Genomic DNA, 25,269 nt, shown 5'->3' on the forward strand with positions numbered 1-25,269 from the left:
TGACCGGGGTCCCCAGTTCATCTCCCAAGTCTGGAAGGCTTTTTGTGCGGCCCTGGGCGTCAAGACCAGTCTGTCTTCCGGATACCATCCACAAACTAACGGGCAAGCAGAGCGCACGAACCAACAGCTGGAGTCGGCCCTGCGCTGTATGACCAGCTCGCATCCCTCTTCTTGGTGCTCCCATCTTGCCTGGGTGGAGTACGCGCACAACACGCTGCCAAGCGCTTCCTCAGGGTTGTCTCCCTTTGAATGCTCGTTGGGTTACCAACCCCCGCTGTTTCCGTCACAGGAGACGGAATGTGCTGTTCCGTCAGTGCAAGCCCACATGCGCAAGTGTGCCAAGGTCTGGAAGACGGCTCGCACTGCCCTGCTCCGCGCAGCCTCAAGCTCCAAAGCACAGGTCGATCGCCGCCGCACCCCTGCGCCCGTTTACAACGTCGGCCAGCGGGTCTGGCTCAGCGCCCGTAACCTCCCCCTCAAGGTGGAGTCCAAAAAACTGTCGCCACGATTCGTGGGCCCATATGAGATCGTTGCAATCATTAACCCTAGTGCTGTTCGCCTCAAGCTTCCTGCCTCACTCAGAGTCCACCCAACATTCCATGTGTCCCAAGTAAAGCCTGTCTCATCCAGTCCACTGTCTCCTCCGGTGCCAGCCCCTCCTCCGCCTCAGCTCATCGATGGGCACCCCGCCTTCTCCGTCCGGAGGCTGCTGGACGTCCGCCGGCGGGGTCGGGGCCTCCAGTACTTAGTGGACTGGGAGGGTTACGGGCCTGAGGAGCGCAGCTGGGTCCCCGCTCGCCATGTGCTGTGTCGGTCCCTAATCCGTAACTTTCACCGTCGGCACCCTGGGCGTCTGGCTCGTGCGCCATGTGGCGCCCGTAGGAGGGGGGGTACTGTTAAGGCCCCTGCTCCCTGAGCGCTGCTGCTCCTCCTCCTCCTTGTGTGTGTGTGTGTGTGTGGGTGCATGTGTCTTGATTGCAGGATTGGACAGATGGGTGAGCCTGGGACCAGGTGCAGTCAGTCATCGTTAACAGCCTACTTAAGCCAGTCCCTGGCCTCACCTCATTGCCAGATCAACAACTCCACTCCAAGAGTTTGTGACACTAGCCCTTGAAAATTCTAGAACTCTGTATTGCTTTGCTTTAGCTCATATTACCTTTGTTCACAGATTCTGCACTGCTCGCCTGCCTTCACAGCTCGCCTGCCTTCACAGCTCACCTGCCTTCACAGCTCACCTGATCACACACTAATCGCCTGCCTGACTATCTGGACAAAGACTGCCTTCACATACAGCAATAAACAATTGTAACCACTGCCACCTTGCCTTGCTTCTCTGCGCTTGGGTCCCCCGCTCACTCAGAAACCTAACACCACAGCATAATACTATCACCACCGTGCTTGACGGTAGGCATGGTGTACTTGGGGTTAAAGGCCTCACCTTTTCTCCTCCAAACATATTGCTGGGCATTGTGGCCAAACATCTCGATTTTTGTTTCGTCTGACCACAGAACTTTCCTCCAGAAGGTCTCATCTTTGTCCATGTGATCAGCAGCAAAATTCAGTCGAGCCTTAAGGTGCCGCTTTTGGAGCAAGGGCTTCCTTCTTGCACGGCAGCCTCTCAGTTCATGGAGATGCAAAACACGCTTGACTGTGGACACTGACACCTGTCTTCCAGCAGCTTCTAATTCTTAGCAGATCTGCTTTTTGGTGATTCTTGGTTGAATCTTCACCCTCCTGACCAATTTTCTCTCAGCAGCAGGTGATAGCTTGCGTTTTCTTCCTGATCGTGGCAGTGACAAAACAGTGCCATGCACTTTATACTTACAATTGTTTGCACTGTTGCTCTTGGGACCTGCGGCTGCTTTGAAATGGCTCCAAGTGACTTTTCTGACTTGTTCAAGTCAATGATTCGCTTTTTCAGATCCATGTATGTATATTTTTGACCCAGCAGATTTGATCACTTTTTCTGTTAACCCATAATAAAGTCATAAAAGGACCAAACTTCATGAATGTTTTTTGTGACAAAGAAGTATCTGTTCCAATCACTCTATCAGAGAAAAATCAGAGTTGTAGAAATAACTGGAAACTCAAGAGAGCCATGACATTATGTTCTTCACAAGTGTATGTAAACTTTTGACCACAATGAGTTACACAAGTTACGTAGGTAACTACGGTTCTATGAATCCCAAATGACCACCAGAGGCGGTGCTGTAAGCACTGAATGACCCCTTCCTTCTCGCGTGCGTGGTCATAGGATTCTGAGTGACCGAATGCTCTGGCGGTCATTCGGGATTCATAGAACCGTAGTTACCTATGTAACTTTCGTTCTATTTCATCCCTGCTGACCGCCAGAGGCGGTGCTGTAAGCACTGAATGACCAATACCAGCGGGGTCACGAAGAATCCCCAACACAAACTGCACAGGGACCCGAAGACCACGCCCAGTGGGCGGGAGGAGGTGTCATTAAAAATTAGTAAACCCCGAGAAGGAGCCATGCCCTGACCATGAGGCAGCGGCCACTCCCTCGAGGCAGCCCAGGAAGCAGCAATGCCCCAGGCAAAATGACAGCACGCCCCAGATGGCAGGGGGCGTCTGATAAGAGCGACAATTGGATCCATGACCCAACGAGGGAGGCGCTGCCTGGAGAGGGCAGATCCCCTGCCACGAACCCCATAGCAGGCAAAAAGGCGTGAAGACCCATGAAAACCCGTCACAGAGTTCCCACAAAACCCCAGGGTCCCGGCCGGGTATAACAGCCCCGGCCCGACACCGCCCACCAAAAATAAGCAAGGTGTAAATGCCGAACGCAGTACGAGTCAGCCAACACTTAGGGCACACAGGTACCGCCAGGCCACAGCGCGACACCCGAGCCCCCAGAGTGCAAAAACATGCACGACGGCCAACCGAGTGCGCGAGCAACACGCCGACACGCCAAGCAGAGGCAACGATCAGCGGGAACGACGCCTAGTGGGCTACCAACAGAGGGCCGGTTGCAGCCAGAAGCTAGAAGGGGGGCGGCACAACAGCCGAGCACCGACCGCGGACCCCAAACTGGGGCACGAGGACACCTGCCGGGCAGAGCCGCAGGGCCCCCATGAGGAAAGCAGAGACCAGGCTGTGGCTCCCTACAGAGCCACCAGAGACTCTGGCGAGAGGAGCAGAGATTGCAGCAGCTCAGACCTTGAGGGGGGATGTAGAACGACCCAATCAAGGAGAGACAGCAACAAGTCTAGAACAACGCGGACATATCAGCACACATCCTCACGGCCCGCACGCCACGCTACAAACAACCACCACCGACCAGTATACTGAAGCCGGGTGGAGGGCGCCCAGGCGTCCAAAAGCGTCCACCAGACGGAAACCGAGCAGCTGCCAATCAGCAAGCCGGTCACCTCCAGCGGCCAGACACGCCGGCGGAGACGGCGAGGATCGGGAGGTGACACCAGGTCCCCAACTGGGACAGCAGGGGAGGCCATAAAAATCGCCGACAGACGGCCAAAAAAGGGGGCCACAGGCCACAGCAAGTGCTCCTCCACAAGGACCCTCAGAAGCGGCAGCCAGACCAGAGGCAGCCGGGAGTGCGCCCAGCGCGTCCCGACCAAGCGGGCCGGTGCGCACCCCACAGAAAACCAGAGAGGGCAGCGGTTCGACTACTGGGAGACTAAGAGAACGACCCCAACCCACTGAACACACACCAAACGTGTGCACCACACCGGGACGAAGGCTCCAGACCCCCGGTGGTAGACTACGGCGGGATAGGGCACTGGCAAATAGAATATCAGGCCGGGAAGAAACGAGGCCAGCAGCCCCGCAAGGAGAGGGGCCAGCCACACAAGAGACTAACAGACCCCGTGCCCCCGGCGAACGGCACAGTACACCACGGCGGCGTTGTCTGCCCGCACAGCACAAACCACCCCCACAGGCACGGGCAGTAAACGCCCGAGAGCAAGGTGAGCCGCAAGCAGTCCCAGCACATCGCTGTGAACGGCGCGGCCCAGTACAGCCCAGCAGCCCCAAGCAGCCCAGCGCTGCCAACAGCATCCCATCTCGAGCGACCGGCACCGCAGTGACCAAATCGTGTCGGACAGGAGCCATACCCAACGGTACGCCCTACCTCAGGTAGACACCGTTCCGTCAAGGCAACCTCACACCGGCGGGAGACACTGAGCCTCCGGTGAGGAGCCATACGGCAACCAGGCGAAAGCCGGTCAGCCACCGTAGCAGGGGGCGCAATAAAAGAAGACCCAGGGGTACAACTGCGGACAAGGATACCAACACGGCCATAAGCCGCAGGAAGGCCACACACTGGCACACCCGATCAACCCAAAAACGCAAGAGGAGGTGCAGAGTGTCCACCCCCACGGGACAACGGAGGAGCCAACATGGCCACCACGCCCATAGACACCCCAAGGAAGGCCACCCGCCGAGAGGGGAACAAGCAAAACAGCCCCAAATCGACCCAGATGCCCCAGCGAGCCACGTGGGCAAGAACAACGGCCCTATCGGCGCATGCTAAAGCGCGCGATGGCGCACACATCAGCCAGTCGTCGAGGCATGGTAGAATCCACACGCCCGCCAGCTGGAGGGGAGACAGACATACTCCCACGAAATGGGCGAACACCCCTCGGGGAAAGAGGGAGGCCAATGGGGAGAATCCTGAACCGCCAGAGGCGAACCACGAAAGCAAGGCAGAGAAACCGCCCGCGGCGAGGAGCAACAGCCACACAAAGCCGACGTCCCACGGGCCCACAGAAGAGAACCACTCCCCCGGGCGGCCACCCGCAGAGGTAAACATGCGGAACGGGCAAGCCCGAGGAGCCACAGGCTCGATGCCCAGATCCAGAGCCATCACCCGGCCACGACTGTAGCCACCCTGACCCGGTGGTTCACAGGGGGCCAGCGAGGAACAGTGGCACGGACCCGTGAGACAAGGCGGCTACAACCCAGCGGATCGAAACACGATCAGCCTACGAACCGAGCCGCCGTTGGGAAAACCGATGGCCAGCCTACTGGCCTCAGTCCCGCCCCCTGGCTGTGAAGAGGACAGGGGGGCCGGTGGGCCAAAACTGCCTGCGCCCGACGCGGAGGCAAGCGGGCAGGGGTACAAAAGGAATCAGCCGAATAACAGGAGGCCGCTGGGGACCACAACCCCAACAGGGGAAAGGCGCGCCGAACGACAATGACAAAATGCAGCAGAGGGGCCAACAGGGCCACCCGCAGGAGTGGCGCCCCGACGCAGGCACGACGGCCGATGCCTGGCTGCACGGGCTGCAAAAGGCCAACCCCAAGGGGAAAACACGGCAGAGCCGAAAAGACGGCCGAGTACAACCGGAACGCCATGGAGCGTCCCCGGACAGCCTCAGCCAGGGGGGAACGAGCACGGCAAACCCGGCTACAAGCCAGAACGGGACAGGGGGCGGACACGCGCAAGGCCGCGCCGCCGAAGCCCATCGCTGGGGCATCAACACCACCCTCGGCTAGGGCGCCGAGAGGCCAGAATAAGGCGAGCCAGGAAAGCACCGACGCACGCAGCCGGGGCCGATGGCAGCGCACAACAGGATGAAAACACCCCCCAGGGGACAATGAGGGACGCAATGGCAAGGCCAACACCTGCCATGCGGTCCAGGACGACAGCAGCCAGACCACGCACAGCCACTAGAGTGCGGCCTACAGCTGAGAACAGCGAGAGAGCACCAGGAACACACCAACCAGCCCGGAGTTCCCCCACAAAGGCAGCCGAAACAGGAACAGAAAAACCTGAAGTGGTCCGCCGGTGCCGAGAGCGCCCGTCGGTGCTGAAGCAGGCCGTCGAGGCGAATCCAGCCGCAGACATGCCAACGCGCTGCGCAGCACCGCCAGCCCAGAAACGTCGGGGGAACCAGCGACAAGCCCCGCGAGGAGGAAGAAGCGCCGAGCACCGAAGACGCAACAGGGAAGCAGAACCGCCAAAGGCTGCCCAACACCAGAGGCAAGCAGCTGGTCTGCCCCCGCCTCCACCAGATTCCGGGCGGGCGCAGGAGCCGACGTACCACGGCGCCCTAGGCGGCCACAAACGACAAGGGGCAGCGTCGCATATGAGAACGCGCCCCTGAGCACGAACGGGGGGGGCAGCCCGCACCAACCCCCACAGTCACCGCCGGGGGGCCAGGGGAATTCCCGCCATAGGCAGACGCGACATTGAAGGGGGCCCAGGCCCCCGCCAGTGCGGCTTCCGCCCCTGGAAAATGGGCGACGGACAGGGAGGAAGCCACACCGGAGCAAGCCCACAGCCGCAAACCCCACACAAGAAACGTCAGACAGGTCACGGCACGCCGAACACCGGTCCGGGGCGTCACACGACCCAAGGAGGGAGCCACATGCAACACACAGGGAGAGCCCTCCACGGCCAACGCGATCGCGTTGACAATGGCTGAGGGAAGGGGGCGCGAACGCCACCTGCTCAGCAAGCGCAGCCAGGCCAGCGATATTGCCAACCCACGACACCGACCGCAAGAAGTGACGGGAATCGACCAAACACCGTGAAAGCCAGCTGAGGGAAGGTGGCGCGAACGCCACCTACACAGCAAGAGCAGCCAGGCTAGCAGTATAGCAACCCACGACGCCGATCGCAAGAAGCGATGGGACTCGACGAAACACCGTGAAAGCCAGCTGAGGGAAAGTGGCGCGAACGCCACCTGCACAGCAAGCGCAGCCAGTCTAGCGAGATCGCAAACCCACAACACCAACCGCAAGAAGCAACGGGAATCGAGGTAACGCCGTGAAAGCCCGCGCACAGCCAAAAGGCCAAGCAAGCGGCTACGGTAACCAGCGAGGCGGACAACAGCTCCGCCCCCGGAACACACGCCGGCGAAAAAAGAAACAGGCGAACGCAGCCGGCGGCCACACAAGCATTGAGTCAGCCGGGATCACTCACCCAACGCCCTCAGCTGGGAGAGGGATCGCAAACGAAGCCGTCACCGGCACGGGCAGTCATTCGCTCCAATGAGGAATCACATAAACTCCACATGGCCGGATCGCTAACAAAGTGACGCAGCCTAAGGAGGGCGAATCCAACTCGCAGCTCCGACACACAGTCAAGAAGGCTTCACGCGACACAAACAACAAGGTGGCAACTGCCACGCGAGAAGAAAAAAGGGACGGCATCTATGTTGACACCGGAAGTTATACCTTTGCAGGGGGTCAACCTGGGTTCACAGGTGACAACGTTGGTATTATTACTCGCACTGCGCATGCGCGAAGGGATCATTCAGTGCTTACAGCGCCGCCTCTGGCGGTCAGCAGGGATGAAATAGAACTGTATTTTCGATAGATGAAAGTGTTTTTAAGAGTTGGGAACAACGCGAGCACATGGAAGTCATCTGCCTTGCCGGCCGTTGCATTTACTGTAATGCTTGGATTGCACGGATGCACTAATTTTAGAGTCTGCTCATTTGATCACAGGCCCACCAGGCCATCAGCCCACCGGGGAAATCTCCGGTATCCCCCGTATTACAGTCCGCCCATGCCTGTTGGTTCCTTTTTTTAGACATTGACACCTTTTTAAAACAATATACAGTGGGGCAAATAAGTATTTAGTCAACCACTAATTGTGCAAGTTCTCCCACTTGAAAAGGTTAGAGAGGCCTGTAATTGTCAACATGGGTAAACCTCAACCATGAGAGACAGAATGTGGAAAAGAAAAAACAGAAAATCACATTGTTTGATTTTTAAAGAATTTATTTGCAAATCATGGTGGAAAATAAGTATTTGGTCAATACCAAAAGTTCATCTCAATACTTTGTTATGTACCCTTTGTTGGCTATAACGGAGGCCAAACGTTTTCTGTAACTCTTGACAAGCTTTTCACACACTGTTGCTGGTATTTTGGCGCAATCCTCCATGCTGATCTCCTCTAGAGCAGTGATGTTCTGGGGCTGTCGTTGGGCAACATGGGTTCAACTCCCTCCACAGATTTTCTATGGTGTTGAGATCTGGAGACTGGCTAGGGCACTCCGGGACCTTGAAATGCTTCTTACGAAGCCACTCCTTTATTGCCCTGGCTGTGTGTTTGGGATCATTGACATGTTGAAAGACCCAGCCAAGTCCCATCTTCAATGCCCTTGCTGATGGAAGGAGATTTTCACTCAAAATCTCTCGATACATGGCCCCATTCATTCTTTCCTTTACACAGATCAGCCGTCCTGGTCCCTTTGCACAAAAACTGCCCCAAAGCATGATGTTTCAACCCCCAAGCTTCACAGTGGGTACGGTGTTCATCAGATGCAATTCAGTATTCTTTCTCCTCCAAACACGAGAACCTGTGTTTCTACCAAAAAATTGTATTTTGGTTTCATCTGACCATAACACATTCTCTTAGTCTTTTTCTGGATCATCCAAATGCTCTCTAGCGAACCGCAGATGGGGCTGGACATGTACTGGCATCAGCAGGCGGACACGTCTGGCCGTGCAGGATTTGAGTCCCTGGCGGCGCATTGTGTTACTGATAGTAGCCTTTGTTACTGTGGTCCCAGCTCTCTGTAGGTCATTCACTAGGTCCCCCTGTGTGGTTGTGGGATTTTTGCTCACCGTTCTTGTTATCATTTTGACGCCACGGGGTGAGATCTTGCATGGAGCCCCAGACCGAGGAAGATTATCAGTGGTCTTGTATGTCTTCCATTTTCTAATAATTGCTCCCACAGTTGATTTCTTTACACCACACGTTTTACCTCTTGCAGATTCAGTCTTGCCAGCCTGGTGCAGGTCTACAATTTTGTCTCTGGTGTCCTTCGACAGCTCTTTGGTCTTGGCCATAGTGGAGTTTGGAGTGTGACTGACTGAGATTTGGGACAGGTGTCTTTTATACCGATAATGATTTAAAAGAGGTGCCATTAATACAGGTAACGAGTGGAGCCTCGTTAGACCTCGTTAGAAGAAGTTAGAACTCTTTGACAGGCAGAAATCTTGCTTGTTTGTAGGTGACCAAATACTTATTATCCACTCTAATTTGGAAATAAATTCTTTAAAAATCAAACAATGTGATTTTCTGTTTTTTTTTCTCCACATGCTGTCTCTCATGGTACCCATGGTTTACCCATGTTGACAGCTATAGGCCTCTCTTATCTTTTCAAGTAGGACAACTTGCAGAATTAGTGTTTGACTAAATACTTATTTACCCGACTGTATCAATTTTTGGCAGAGCATATCAATAACCGTTTGTGATGCAAACTATCATGATTTAGCACCATTTTGATATGTTGTCACACCCATAGAAGAGAGAAGTTAGGAACCTCAATTCATGTCTTCTACCTGGATGCAGGTCACAGCCACCCAACGAATATGCCATTTGTCATGAGTTGAAATCCAAACCATTTAAAATTACTTTCCCTTGTCCAGCTTTGCATATGGTACTGCCTTTTCCTAATACTTACAAATGTATACTGACTCGCTCCAGGTCCTTGATTCTGTGCCACTCAAAGACCACAGATGACTGGCCCAACTCGGAGGGTCAGGAGACGAGTGGGAGGGAGATGTCAGAGGAGAGAAGGACATCGAGTTCTGGCTGGCGGACAGATTTGACCGCTGAGGATAAAACAGGATACAGAACACCGCAATCAACCTTGGATACAAGAAGCGTCAGAGTGGATTCCAGACAGCTTCTTCATGCCAGCTCCTTAAGTGAAAACAAAAAGAGCTCGCGGAGATCTTTCAGCATCAAGGTATGAAGACAAAGATTTTAACTCAATTAGAAATATCTCAGCAAAAATATCTGTTGTAAGATTGGAATGTTTTAGCCAATGACTGTTTTATGATTTCCCTTTACACTTCCCAAATCAAATTTTCAGTGCAGCAATGGCAATAATAATAGACTTTCTGTTTTCAATTAAATAACCCAAACCCAAAGTGCTATCACTTTCTGGTATTCAAACAAATTTGCACAATAGGCGCACAATTTCCATTCCTAACTAGGAGTGGGAAGCGCTTGGTACCTTACGATACGATACGATTTGCGATACAAATCTCACGATAACGATGATCTGACGATCTGGCGATACAACGATTATCGATACATTGGTCAGGAAATCATTCTAGGATATTCTACAAACAACTAATAAACAGAAAAACAAGCTTCTACTGTGAATTGGAATGAGTTTATCACGAGTAGACGTCCAATCCGTTTGAACTGGGAGGGTGAACATTCGTTCATTCGCTGAATGAACATGGCCATCCCTCCCACTTCAAACGGATTGAACGTCTATGGCCGGTAGTTGCAGCCAATGCCAGGCAATGAGGTAATTTTGGGCCATTTAAGGTCACTTACCTGTTCATTTGTACTTACTTCCTGTTGATTTTGGGGTATTTTATGGGTCACTTCCTGTTTATTTTGAGTTACAGAACAGGAAATGACCTGGGAATCACCCAAATGAATAGGCAGTGACTCAAACTGGACAGAAAATGACCTGTAAATGCCCTAAAATGAACAGCAAGTGACCTGTAAATGCCCTCAAAATCGGACATAATGACTGTGAATGCTCTGGTTTCGAATGAACGAACGTTCCCAGTCTAAATGGATTTGGCGTCGAGCACCGTCAATGTAGCCTTAGAGTTTATTGAGACACTATTATGGTGGAAGATTTAGGTAGCAACTTGTTGGTTCATTTTTATTTTTAGACATTGACACCTTTTTAAAACGATATCTCGATTCTTGGCAGGAGCATATCGATAACCTTTTGGGATAATAACTATCACGATATATCACCATTTCGATATTTTGTCACACCCCAATTCCTAACTAACTTCAAAGGTGGGTAGTGATCACCAATCAATTGCTCTCAAGGGGGCACAATAACAAAACCGTTTCTAAATGTTATAACAATAACATCACGGAGACATATCAAGTTTTTCAATAACTGTATTATCCGTGAATACGAAAATATGTACTGCTCTCTGTTTCCCTGTTTCTGATCACATGCTGGGCTGGTGAGCTGTTCACTGGTCTGAAGGTCAAATATTCAGAAAAGACAGGGCTTATTGTTCCTTATTTTTTACACAGCAAAGCCTCACATTCCACAGAAGTAAACAGTTTATCTGTAAACAGTAATGAGCAGAAAAATATCACAGGAGGATAAAAAATACTGTCTGGGATACTCCAGGTTCCTTCAACATCCCACAAATATGCATGGTAAGTCGATTTAAAACTCTAGATCAGGGGTCGGCAACTTTTCACACTCAAAGAGCCATTTCAACCCAGTTTTCTTTGGAACATTGGGCTAACAGTTGCTTTATTAGCTTTGATTGTGGGTTACGAAGTATCCATTGATCCGCTATTTGCTGCATGCATCCCCTCTTGAATATTGCTGGTGTAGTAGCTCTCCATCAGCTCCACATTCTCTGGCCTTTCCCAGTTATGTCTTGTTCCATGATTGCTAACCATGAGAGTGCATAAGAGGAGGAGCTATCAACTTGAAGGGACAAGCCCCTACATGGAATGTACCACCGGCAAGTTGAAGAAGGGGCTGACGTCAAGAAATCCTGCCAGACTGACACCACAAGGCTCTAATCATGGCTGCGCAAGAACAGGCCCTAAGTACAAGGACCATAGAGGCCAAGACCTATCAGAGCAGATCAGACTCAAGGTGCAGGCTGTGCAAAGATGCTCCGGAGACAGTCCATCACATCGTAGCAAGGAGTAAGATGCTAGCTGGATGAGCATACATGGAGAGGAACAACCAAGTGGCTGGGATAGTTTACAGGAATATCTGTAACCAGTATTGTATAGAAGTGCCCATATCCCAAAATTCAATTCAATTCAATTTTATTTGTATAGTATCTCGGGCATGTGATAGACCACGAAGGACTACACAAAGCTCCATCAAAGACAAGGGCAATTGTGGATGCACCCGCCCCAGAAATTGTGAGTCAGCTTACATCTTTTTTACGTCTACTGAACTAGTATGGACGGTTTATTCTCAATTTGGCATCGCTTCTTAAACCATTGTATGAGCTGTTGTGCAAAGATGTAAAATGGAAATGGACGAATGAGTGTAACAAAGCTTTTCGAAATGCGAAAAACGCCCTGATTTCATCAGAGGTTCTCACTCATTTCAACCCTTCATATCCAATACAGCTGGCATGCGATGCTTCACCCTATGGTGTGGGCAAGGCAAGGCAAGGCAAATTTATTTATATAGCACAATTCTTCGCATCGAGAAACCTTAACAAAGCAGAGTCAAACTATGCTCAATTGGAACGAGAAGCATTGAGCATTATTTTTGGTGTGAGGAAGTTCCACCAATATTTGTATGGAAGGAAGTTTACTCCGTTAACGGATCAGAGACCACTGACAACGATTTTGGGACCTCATGCAGGAATCCCTTCGCTGACTGGTGCACGTCTTCAGAGGTGGGCTTTGTTGTTATCAGCTCACTCATACGACATCAAGTATCGGAAATCTGATTTGCATTGCAATGCTGATGGACTTTCGAGGTTGCCGCTTCCTGTCACAAAACATGGCCCTACCTCAGTGGACATATTCTATTCACGAAATGTTGAACACACACCAATTTCAGCTTCGCAAGTGAAACGTGCAATTCGGAACGACCCCGAACTGTCAGTCGTCATGGACATGGTAATTAAAGGACAAACCAAGTGTGAGAACAACGCTCTCAAACCTTTTTTGGATAGGAGGTGGGAACTTTCGGTTAAATCGGGTTGTTTGCTGTGGGGGAGGAGAGTGATTGTGCCACAGTCATTGCGTGCTAAAATGCTTGCGCAACTGCATGCAGGTCACAGTGGTATTGGCAAAATGAAAGAAATGGCGAGAAGTTATTTTTGGTGGCCAGGATTAGATAAACAGATCGAAGAGACTGTAAAAAATTGTTCAGATGATTCGCAACAATCCACCTGCAGGCCCACTTCATCCTTAGGATTTTTTCTTCAGGACCCTTTGCACCGCATTCATATTGAGTGTGCAGGGCCTTTTGAAAACCTGAGCGAGATTGTTCAAATGGATCAACGGAAACAAATCAAGTACAGAGACCTGCATTCCAAGAACCGAGTTTTTGCACCTGGTGACTCTGTTATGGCCCGGAGTTATCAGAGTAAGAAAAAGTGGGCCCCTGCCACCATCATTGCTCAAACTGGACCTGTTTCCTACACAGTTCAGACAGCTGATGGTGTTTGGCGTCGCCATGTGGATCAATTGTTGGGAACACCAGACACTACTCCAGAACTGTCTGTTGATTGTGATTATGCTAGCAGTGTAATTATACCAGAAATGTCTAGCTCACCGGATGTGTCAAACCCAAACAATCCTGCTGTAATTGTATCTAATTCAACCAATGCACAAACAGAACCTGAAACGGTATCGGAACCTGTTTCCACAAGTGGAAAATCGGAAGTGACTGTTGATCGTCGTTATCCTGCACGCGACAGGCAACCGCCTGATAGATTGGATTAATAAGTAATAAGTAATGAGGGAAAAACAGGAGGTATTTTTGTGTTTATTTCCGGGACAGGTTATGTAAGGGGGGAGGAGATGTGACATATTTATGTCACACTGCTGTTGCCATAGGCACTTCCTGTGGGTGTGGTATGACAGTATAAAAGGAATCTCTGTGATGTCTCTGTGACAAAAATGCTGTGAAGCACACTGAATAAAGAAGTGTTGTTCCATTCAAGTTTCAGCCTTACATGTACTTAGATTAAGGAAGTACATAAAAATAGGGCAACGCCACAGAGGATGGCCAAGGTTCTATGGGACTTCAACTTCCATATTGACAAATAGCTCCAGGCTAACCAATCGGACGTCGTGGTGGTGGACAAAAAAGCAGAAGCAGTTGGAGTGGATGTGGTAGGTGATCCTGTGGTAGTGGGAACACTTGGGGCAGTAACCCCAAAGCTGGGAGAATGGCTCCACAAATTGCAGGAACAACACCTGAAGCCTCAGTCCAGAAGAGTGCACTCCTAGAATAGCAACTGTAACATTATGTAGTTGGTAAACTCTTGACCTGCGTGAGTGACTTACGTAAAATATCGCTTGCTTACCAGGCGGCAGGGGCGGACTGGTAATCTGTGGGTTCTGGAGGATCACAGAACGGCCGGTGCCCTGGACGGCCGGCGGCCGCCATTCATTTTAGATCACTGCTTTTGTCCCCCCTAGCCTCTGATTATCTACAGTTTGCATCCAATCCGACAGGTGGCAGCAATGCGCCTGGCTGTTCATCGCCAGTCCGATAGAAGGACGAAAGAAGCACAAAGTTGCCTTCATTGGTTCCTTGTGGAAGCAAAATGGCGACGAGCGTTAATGCCCAATATGGATGGTGGTGGCAAAAAAAGAAAAGAGAAGGGTGGCGCGGAGAAGGTTAGGAAGAAAAAAATTAAAGAAACTGGAGAGCAAAGCATTAAAATGTCATAAATTGACAAATATTTTCGCAAGCAGCAGTCTAGCTGCAACGGCCACGTTGGGTAACAGCAGCCCAGCCCCGGCGATGGTGAGAGGGGGCAGCCGCTCTGACGTGCAGCCGGTGCAGGGAGGGAGAAAAATAGAGGGAGGAGGTAATGATAAGCTGGTGGAAGTTCGAGAGGGAAGTTCCCCAGACAAGCGCAGAGCAAGTAAAAAGGGATGAAGAGGGTCACTTGCTCGGTATACTGGCAATTGTTATCCACAAGGTAGGTACATTTTAAATCAGGGGTCCCCAAACTATGGCCACATTTGGTCCGGCCCCCTGAACAAAAAAAAAAAAAAAATTGTAAAAAAAAAAAAAAAAAAAATTTTTTTTTTTTTTTTTTTTTTTTTTTTCCCCCAATAGAGTTATTTATGTCCTGGCTTTTTTCTGTGAAGAACTGAGCAATGGTTATTTGGTTATTATCTATTTAATTAATACAGTATTATTATATTATATTACATGATATTATATTATATTATATTCAGGGGTGCACATAAGTGGTCCGCACATGCGTACTGGACGTAGACAAACGTGCTGGCCCTCAACGGCTTCCATACGCTTTTGCGTACCGATGGCTGACCACTCTATTTGCGGCGGACACGAGAAAATAACTTCTCAAAATGTCGATGAGGCAGGCCACACTGACTAATTACTTCCGTGTTCCCCCACCCCCGTCAAAAGACAGACAGACGACAGAGACGTCACCGGAGCTACCGAAAAAAAGGACTTTTGCTGAAAAGTGGCTACAGGAGGTACCATGGCTAGAAGCGAATGATGCTCGCACGGAAATGTGGTACAAAATGTGCCGTGAGAATCCCAATGTCGCCGATTAGAGCAACGCATTTTATGTAGGGTCAAAGAATTTCAGCCATCCAAACTTTGAAAAGCACGAAAAAAACAGAGAGCATGTGGCAATTAAGCAAACTATCGATGTCAAACAGGACCCTACTCGCCCTATGGACATGTGGCGGAATAGGGCGGAATAAAGGTAATGAACAGCGACATGCACTGACAAACGTGTTTTTGCTCGCATTTTACAAAGCTAAACATGCACGTTCAATGAGGTCTTATGAGGAGGACATCCCACTTTTAAAAAGGCTTGGAGTTAATGTGGGAGCCGCATAATGCCCTTTATTTTGAATTGGTGCTTTTATGTTTATTTCTTTACATTTCACTTCAAAGTAATGGCAATTTTTTGTGCCAGTTGATGTTAATCAAGCATTAACTGTTAATATAATTAATCAAAGTTAATTGGCTCTAAGTAAAGCTTGTCATAAATTTATCGCATCAGGTGGATCGGCTCTCAAGCTCAATGAGGACCAAGTCACATCTCCAGGTCCTCCTCTGAGAACCTGGGCAAAAAAAATATGTGCACCCCTGATTATATGATATGATATATGATATGATATGATATGATATATTAAGGGCTGTCAAAGTTATCGCGTTAACGGGCGATAATTAATTTTTTTCATTAATCACGTTAAAATATTTGACGCAATTAACGCATATGCCCCGCTCAAACAGATTAAAATGACAGCAGTGTCATGTCCACTTGTTACTTGTGTTTTTTGTCTCCCTCTGCTGGCGCTTGGGTGCGACTGATTTTATGCACCATGAGCATTGTGTAATTCTTGACATCAACAATGGTGAGCTACTAGTTAATTTTTTTGATTGAAAATTTTACCAATTTTATTAAAACGAAAACATTAAGAGGGGTTTTAACATAAAATTTCTATAATTTGTACTAAAATCTATCTTTTAAGAACTACAAGTCTTTCTATCCAGGGATTGCTTTGACAGAATATTAAAGTTAATGCCATCTTGTTGATTTATTGTTATAATAAACAAATACAGTACTTATGTACAGTATATTGAATGTATATATGCATCTTGTGTCTTATCTTTCCATTCCAACAATAATTTACAGAAAAATAAGGCATATTTTAGAGATATTTGAATTGCGATTAATTACGATCAATTTTTAAGCTGTGATTAACTCGCTTAAAAATTTTAATCGTTTGACAGCCCTAATTATATTATATTATATTATATTATACTATATTATATTATATCATTTTTATTTTATTTACTTTGGTTCCGTGAAGAATCCAGAAAGGGTTATTTGATTGTGGCTTTCTTAAAAACAATACATTTTTACATTTAGGCACTCCTGCAATCGTCACACTTTTTCTGTTACAAACAGACCCCGGCCCCTCATCAGAGAAGAGAAGGGTTATGTGGCCCTCACAGGAAAAAGTTTGGGGACCCCTGTTTTAAATTAAATAAATGACAATTAAAGGGTTAGTGCCAGCTAGTCGATGTACCCGTTTGCAATCGTGTCAAGTTATAATATGCTAGTCCTACTATCACTCTCCTAAGAAAAAATATTATAGCTGTAAAACAACGTATGCACACGCAGCAGCAATATTAATTCAGAAGAAATATAACAAAATATTAATAAAATGAATGGTTTTACTTTAAAGTTTAGGTAGTTAAATTGATATATATTTTTAATCATTTATATATCGTTTTGTTTTCTGGTTAATACTTTCCAATGAAGGTTATGTATACAGGATTTGTCTTGAAATGTTTTTTGTATTTTCATTGAAATTTATTATTTGTATGGCAAGATTAATTATGGCAGGGGTCTCCAAACCGGTCCTCAAGGGCCACTGCGGGGCCTGGTTTTTCTTTCAACCGATCGAGTACCGACAGTTTAACCAATGAAGTTTCTGCTAAAACAAGCAGCACCTGACTGCAATCAACTGATTACACTTGTAAGAGGTGTTGTCTTGTTTTGTTGGAATGAAATCCTGTGCCCGCTGCGGCTTTATGTGGAATAGTTTGGAGACCACTGAATTATGGCATAAACAATGAAATCGTGTTATAGACAGAGATATATAGAGATATATTATAAGCAATTGGATACATGAATGAATGAATGAATGAATTTATTGTCATCATCATCATAATCATTGACAGTTTCAGAATGTGGAATTTGCCCGAATACATAAAACTTGCTTTGAAGAATACATTTTCATTTGTTTATTCAGGTCTATCATAGAGCTAGTACAGAAAATGAACCCAACTCCAGTTCAGCCTTGCAGTACTTTGAGCGCCCCAAGTCAGACAGTGACAGTCTAGACATATTTTCTTCATTTTCTCTTAAAGTGCAAGAAATTGATGCATTTTACAATAAAATGTAAAAAAAAAAAAAAAAAAATTCTCCCCGAGGGTTTGGCGGTATGCCCCCGGACACCCCTACGGGGTCTGTTTCCCTTCGTATAGCGTATCTTGTGGGCTGGGCTGAGTCAAAGTCCAGGGCTGCTTTTTAGTCCCAGTCCGCCCCTGCCAGGCGGTAATGTCTTTTGCCTGTGAATGGCACAAAGAGTTGTGGGTACAATTGTGAGTGTAAGTATATGTCTGAAAATAATGGAAATAATTCACTTAATAATGGATGGGTCAATTCTATTGGGAATAAGAATGGGAATAAGACAATCTAAATTACCTATATACTCATATAACTCATATAAAGCAAATGAGGTTGCTTAAAAGTTGGTGGGGACAATTTCAGCATCCTGAAAAGTTGGTAGTGTTATGTCCCTACAGTCCCCATGAAAACATACGCCCTTGCAAATAAGACACTATTATCGGGTTTCATGAAGCTCAATATGGAACGCATACTTTTGTTTCGGAATATGTGACGGTTCCGTTTTTAAACGGATGGTTGACAACCATAGGCATGGGCATCAAACCGAGTACTTTATTTGAACACCGAAAACACCTTTAAAAAAAAATAATAAAATAAAATAAAAAAGCCGTCTGTGTGCCACTAAGCCGGCGCATAACCCCCTCCCCCTGCATAGTTCCTCTGTGACCTTGGTGTGTGGGGAGGAGTCAGAGGACATCTGGTGGTTAAAAAAAAAAAACGGTGTTACCGTATTAAACCGTGTTCAAGCAAATACTGTACTGAAAATTCTTACACCAGGATTATTCTGGGAATTTTAAAGAATAATATTAATATCTAATTTTTGCTGATATAGTTTTCTACTTTAACATTGAATTACCCCTTGCCCCAAGGCTATTTCCACCTGTGTGTCTCTACTCTCTTTTGGCAACCATATTTGTCCGTTCTCTTCACAACGTTATCTAGAAAGGTACACATTTTTAAGTTCTCTAATAATGAAATAATAGCTTTGAAAAAACTTGCTGATGGTGATTCAGTGAACATCTTATTTGGTTTGTTCTCAGATGAACAACAAGTTAGGTAAGGATGTTTTGATATAGAGGTTGAAGGAAGAAAAGAAGCTAAGCCTGACTGAGTCACAGCCAGAAAGTGTTGATGACAGTGTTGATTTCTATTCACTGTTTCACCCTCCTAATTAAAGTCTGTCACAGTCACAGCCAATTATACTCTAAAAGCTGGTTAAACTGGAAGTCATGTTGTTGTAAGGTGTATTAATTTATTGTTCATGTACCCCCTTTGATCTATGAGAACACGCCCCTCCATTGGTCTCTGCATGGCCTTACTTACATGTACACTAGTATTGTACTTGGTTCGACACTTTTTGTCACCCACTTCCCGTTCAAGGTGATGTGTTTTAGGGCGCTTTCACACTAGCACTGTTTGGTCTATTTCAAACAGACCAGAGTTCTGTTTCTTAGATCGTCTGCATCATTTTTTAAACGTGAACGTGCATCCGAACTCCAATTCGGCCCAAACAAACTCTCAAAAATCGTTGGTCTCGGTCCACTGCATCCTGCTTCGGTGAATTCTTTGGTTATGGCGTGGCTCAGTGGCGGAGTAGTTGTCCCCCAACCCAGAGGTTGTGGGTTCGATTCTCCACCCTGATGAACTTGCATAAGTATCCTTGAGCATGATATTGAACCCCGTATTGCTCCTTGGGCTGTGTCACCAGTAGTTACATGGCAATGTAGTGTAAAGTGCTTTGAGTACTTTACACTTTGAGTGCTTTGAGAGGTAAAAAGCGCTATACAAGTATAACACCATTTTTTAATTCAACCGGAGCAGGGTGCGCTTTTGCTGATTTATGTTGAGCGTGATGCTCCAGGCTGTGACGCTACACGCAGGGCAGCCTTGGAAGGGGAAGTAAAGTGTGCACACTATTCATAATAAACAATGGCATGATGACAGACTATTACCGTAATTTTGGGACTATAAGGCGCACCGGAATACAAGCCCCAGCTGTCCTCACTGTATTATGGGATATTTACGCTAAAAGAAATTAACTCGTAACACTTTATTTCACAGCGGCGTCAATGATCTCAATTTTAAATGGATGTAAAAGATCCGAGCTGGACATAAATGGAGCTAGTGACAAAATTTGCCGGATGACACTTAATGACAACGGTTATAAGCATTCATTAATGCCCATGACAGTGTCATGTCATAATTATGATGGTCTTATAAGAGTCTGATGACGTCGCAGACTATATGTTATGACTATATGTTATGTGTTTATTGGAACATAAAAAGAGGATAAACCAGTGAGAAGCTGTGGCTCTGTAGATTTCCTGGCAGTGCTGGAAAGTCTGACGTGGCTTGGAGTTGGGCTTGGAGTTGGTGTGAAGAAAAAGGATATCACATTGCACACACTGCTTCTGTCAATCGACTTCCCACTGCTGAGCTTTTGGGTCACATCCTCCAGCCACCATAACACTATAAGCCATAGGATTCAAAATGAGGGGAAAAAAGTAGCAGCTTATCGTCCGAATATTATGGTAACCATGGCCAAATGTTGTTGTGCTGGGCTAAGCAGTTGTATTTGATACACAAAATTGTGTTTTAATGTGGTGATTGTGTTTTGCATGCTGTTCCTGAACGGACTGTGTGAGAGTGACAGTGGCAGAGACAGCCGGAGCCTTTCGGAGTGGCCATTTCGTGAGTCTTACTTTCCTGGAAGTGGCGACAATTTGACAGTCCAAAAAGTCACGAAAGTGAGAGCGATTGTACGCTTAGATGACTTGGGTACCACGCGGTTCCTTTTCGTTGTCTAATTTTCCCCCATGCAGTTTTGATACACTCCAGTTCGCTCGGCATACAGTCGGAAGGGAGCGACCCCGCCGCTGGCCTAGCGGCGACTTGATTTACACTACATTATGTGCAGCGTCACAGCACCACGCTGGACATAGTCACACGAATCACACTGTGATGCTGCATGCTCCCTTCCCCACCCTGGAGGGAGGTATTTCCTCTTCTATTTGTCCAATCAATGAGTGCAGTGCACCGTTCGTCCACGTGATGCTACTCGAAAAGTTTTGTTAGCGCAGTGTGAATGCTGAACCTTTTTAATAAGTCATTTGCAAGTTTTGTTGCAAGATAGTTCTTCTTTCACATTAGACCCTTTTGGTCTAATGTGAAAACTGACTGCAGCCATTGAAACGTTATAAATCTTAAACCGTGTACAGCTATTGATAGCAAAATTACACAGACAGCAGGGCCGAGAACGAAAAGTGGTATTTGTAATGTGGCAAAATGGATTTTGCAATGTGGCATTTTTTTTTGCCATGTGGCAAAATTTATTTTGACATGTGACGTTTTTTCTTTGCCATGTGGCATTTTTTTTTTTTTTTTTTTTTCTTTTAGCTATGTGGTAAAATGTACTTTAAAGTGGCAAAATTGATTTTGCTTTGTGGCATTTTTTTGCCATGTGGCAAAATGTATTTTGACATGTAGCATTTTTTGGGTATGTGGCATGATGGATTTTGGCTTTTGGCTTTTTTTTTTTTTTTTTTTTTTTTGGTATGTGGCATTTTTTGGAGTGCATGTCCATGCCATTGACAGCTATCCACATCCAAATTTTCCATTCATATTAAATGGCAGAAAAACATGTATGGATGTGATTTTTAACCATACACTTACCATTACAGCACATTGACATTCAACTGGCACCCAAATAAGCTTATGCCATTGACTAATGGTAAGTGTATAGTCAAAAATCACAGCCACACATGTTTTTCTGCAATTTAAATAGAATGGAAAATGTAAACATGCATAGCCGTCAACGGCATAGCCTTATTTGGGTGCAAGTTGAATGTCATTGCGCTGTAATGTAAAGTGTATGGTCAAAAATCACAACCAAATGTTTTTCTGTCATTTAAAATGAAAATTTGGACGTGGATAGCTGTCAATGGCATAGCCTTATTTGGGTGCCAGTTGAATTTCAATGCACTCTAACGGTAAGTAAATAGTCAAAAATTACAGTCACACATGTTTTTCTGCAATTTAAAATTAATGGAAAATTTGGACGTGGATAGCCGTCAATGGTATAGCCTTACTTGGGTGCCAGTTGAATGTCAGCGTGCTCTAATGGTAAGTGTATAGTCAAAAATCACAGCCAAGTTTTTTTTGCCATTTAAAATGAATGGAAAATTTGGACATACAGTGCCTTGCAAAAGTATTCGGCCCCCTTGAATCTTGCAACCTTTCGCCACATTTCAGGCTTCAAACATAAAGATATGAAATTTAATTTTTTTTGTCAAGAATCAACAACAAGTGGGACACAATCGTGAAGTGGAACAACATTTATTGGATAATTTAAACTTTTTTAACAAATAAAAAACTGAAAAGTGGGGCGTGCAATATTATTCGGCCCCTTTACTTTCAGTGCAGCAAACTCATTCCAGAAGTTCAGTGAGGATCTCTGAATGATCCAATGTTGTCCTAAATGACCGATGATGATAAATAGAATCCACCTGTGTGTAATCAAGTCTCCGTATAAATCAGTACTTCTCAAATGGTGGGGCGCGCCCCCCAGGGGGGCGCAGAGCGATGCCAGGGGTGGCGCGAGTGACCTTGGGGAACATGCTTTTTTTTTTTTTTTGCCGTACTAGAATAAAGTGTACTTGCACATCCACTCCGTGGATGGCAGTGGCGCTCTCATTTTCAAAGTGCGTGCAGTATTTTTGAAGTAAGCAAGAGCACACGGAAGAGACTCATGCACAGATGGAATCACGCAGCGACCCACTGTCTTCTCCGGTTCTCACGTGTCCGGCCGAGAAGTGCCGTTTTCGGCTTGGGATCGTCACGACCACCGCCCTCACCTACGGTTCTCCCTCGGCCGCCGAGAATGCGCTTTTTTCGGGTCGTTTGCCTTTTGGCTTTGACTTTTAATATAGTGGGAAATGAGGAAAGACCACTGTTTACTGAGTCTAAAAATGATTATAGCGTAGAGTCTGAAGCCAAATCAGTTAAGACGCCACTTAAAGAGACATAAAAGCATTATTATCTCATTGATAAGCCGCTTGATTGTTTTTCAGCGAAAACGTGCCGAATATTGCCAATTGTCACAATCGTCCCGCTTTGTCAGTGTTATATCAGTAAACCAGTGAGCACTGTGGTGAATCAGCGAAAATAAAAACTTTCCTTCTGTCCAAAGACCCCCCCCCCCCCCCCCCTTCTATTCAGTTTTGTTTTTTTCGGTCAAATTTTTTGGCATGTTGTCCTGAAGAGGAAATGTTTCTAATCATTTTGAATTTGTTATTATTTACTGATTTTATTACATTTATTTTTCAGTATCAAATGGTCAAAAATGTACCTTGAGTGTATTTTTACAGTTTGGATGTGACTTTTTAAAAAAACAATTTTTACTTCAGGCAAATTGATGCGCGTTGTCTTTTCTGTTACAAGCAAAACAATGTTAATCAAGTTATTCTTTATTATAAGTTGATCTATGTTACTTTTTTTCTTTAATGGAAAAAAAGGACACAATGTTAGGCTGAGGCGTACTTATGATAGTAATATTATAGACAAATGATACTATTTACAGTGGCGGCAGAGAGTTGGGGGGGCACGAAACATTTACGTCTTCCTTGGGGGAGCGTAACAGAAAATAATTGAGAAGCACTGGTATAAATGCACCTGCTCTGTGATAGTCTCAGGGTTCTGTTTAAAGTGCAGAGAGCATTATGAAAACCAAGGAACACACCAGGCAGGTCCGAGATACTGTTGTGGAGAAGTTTAAAGCCGGATTTGGATACAAAAAGATTTCCCAAGCTTTAAACATCTCAAGGAGCACTGTGCAAGCCATCATATTGAAATGGAAGGAGCATCAGACCACTGCAAATCTACCAAGACCCGGCCGTCCTTCCAAACTTTCTTCTCAAACAAGGAGAAAACTGATCAGAGATGCAGCCAAGAGGCCCATGATCACTCTGGATGAACTGCAGAGATCTACAGCTGAGGTGGGAGAGTCTGTCCATAGGACAACAATCAGTCGTACACTGCACAAATCTGGCCTTTATGGAAGAGTGGCAAGAAGAAAGCCATTTCTCAAAGATATCCATAAAAAGTCTCGTTTAAAGTTTGCCACAAGCCACCTGGGAGACACACCAAACATGTGGAAGAAGGTGCTCTGGTCAGATGAAACCAAAATTGAACTTTTTGGCCACAATGCAAAACGATATGTTTGGCGTAAAAGCAACACAGCTCATCACCCTGAACACACCATCCCCACTGTCAAACATGGTGGTGGCAGCATCATGGTTTGGACCTGCTTTTCTTCAGCAGGGACAGGGAAGATGGTTAAAATTGACGGGAAGATGGATGCAGCCAAATACAGGAACATTCTGGAAGAAAACCTGTTGGTATCTGCACAAGACCTGAGACTGGGACGGAGATTTATCTTCCAACAGGACAATGATCGAAAACATAAAGCCAAATCTACAATGGAATGGTTAAAAAATAAACGTATCCAGGTGTTAGAATGGCCAAGTCAAAGTCCAGACCTGAATCCAATCGGGAATCTGTGGAAAGAGCTGAAGACTGCTGTTCACAAACACTCTCCATCCAACCTCACTGAGCTCGAGCTGTTTTGCAAGGAAGAATGGGCAAGAATGTCAGTCTCTCGATGTGCAAAACTGATAGAAACATACCCCAAGCGACTTGCAGCTGTAATTGGAGCAAAAGGTGGCGCTACAAAGTATTAACGCAAGGGGGCCGAATAATATTGCACGCCCCACTTTTCAGTTTTTTATTTGTTAAAAAAGTTTAAATTATCCAATAAATTATGTTCCACTTCACGATTGTGTCCCACTTGTTGTTGATTCTTGACAAAAAATTAAAATTTTATATCTTTATGTTTGAAGCCTAAAATGTGGCGAAAGGTTGCAAGGTTCAAGGGGGCCGAATATTTTTGCAAGGCACTGTACATAGCCATCAATGGCATGGATATGCAAGGCCTGCAAAAATGCCATTAAACTTTGTGAAGAGGTAAAAACTCTTGATACAATTTAATGATTCCATTTTGGCGGCGACCTTGAAGAGGCAGCAGGTAACTTTGCAACCCCACCACCCAGATTCATAATAGAATTGTCCGTCTGTTCATCATTCTTAAAGTACGAGGAATAGGCTTGCCACCCGTCCCTTGAAATACGGAATCGTTCCGTTAATGGGAATTAAAAGTAGTTTATTCCGTATTCCACAATTGTCCCATGGGGCGACCCATGGCTCTGGTGGCGGGGAGTGACGGGCGGCGGTGCGCCCAGCCCATGCACGTCTGTCACACAAAAACACGTCCTGCGCTCATGAGTGACCACTGAGCCAACAATAATGAACAAAAAGGGCAGGAGATATTAGAGACAGCAGGATAGTTATCTGCCTGCCCGCTGCTGTCTGCCCTGCACTGCGCTCCACTTCCGGGTTCGTTGCCTAGTTACCTCGCTCGCTCTGTTCAGCACACCGCCCTGCGCGTTTTCAAAATAAAAATGTCTTCTTCAGCAGCAGAAGCTCAGGACACCCCACCTCATCCTCAAAAGGGGAAACGTCTCCAAAAAATACAGTGGAGTCGGAAGAGGGGAACCCGTGGCTCGATAGAGTCACTGATGA

General features: G+C 46.7%; 1 protein-coding gene across 4 annotated transcripts in view; it reads left to right on the forward strand.

Annotated features, from left to right (window-relative positions):
• il16 (interleukin 16) overlaps nucleotides 1–25,269 on the forward strand; it is a 129,293-nt gene that overhangs the window by 11,141 nt on the left and 92,883 nt on the right. For 3 of the 4 annotated variants that reach the window (XM_057839858.1, XM_057839890.1, XM_057839868.1), the window contains exon 3: nucleotides 9,431–9,695. In XM_057839858.1, coding sequence (XP_057695841.1) covers nucleotides 9,431–9,695 — 265 coding nt within the window. Of the gene's footprint in view, nucleotides 1–9,430; nucleotides 9,696–13,682; nucleotides 13,829–25,269 lie in introns of those variants that run through there. The other variant, XM_057839876.1, reaches the window with a different exon arrangement.

This window comes from Corythoichthys intestinalis, chromosome 1 (assembly GCF_030265065.1).
Source record: "Corythoichthys intestinalis isolate RoL2023-P3 chromosome 1, ASM3026506v1, whole genome shotgun sequence".
In the NCBI taxonomy this organism is placed as follows: domain Eukaryota; kingdom Metazoa; phylum Chordata; class Actinopteri; order Syngnathiformes; family Syngnathidae; genus Corythoichthys; species Corythoichthys intestinalis.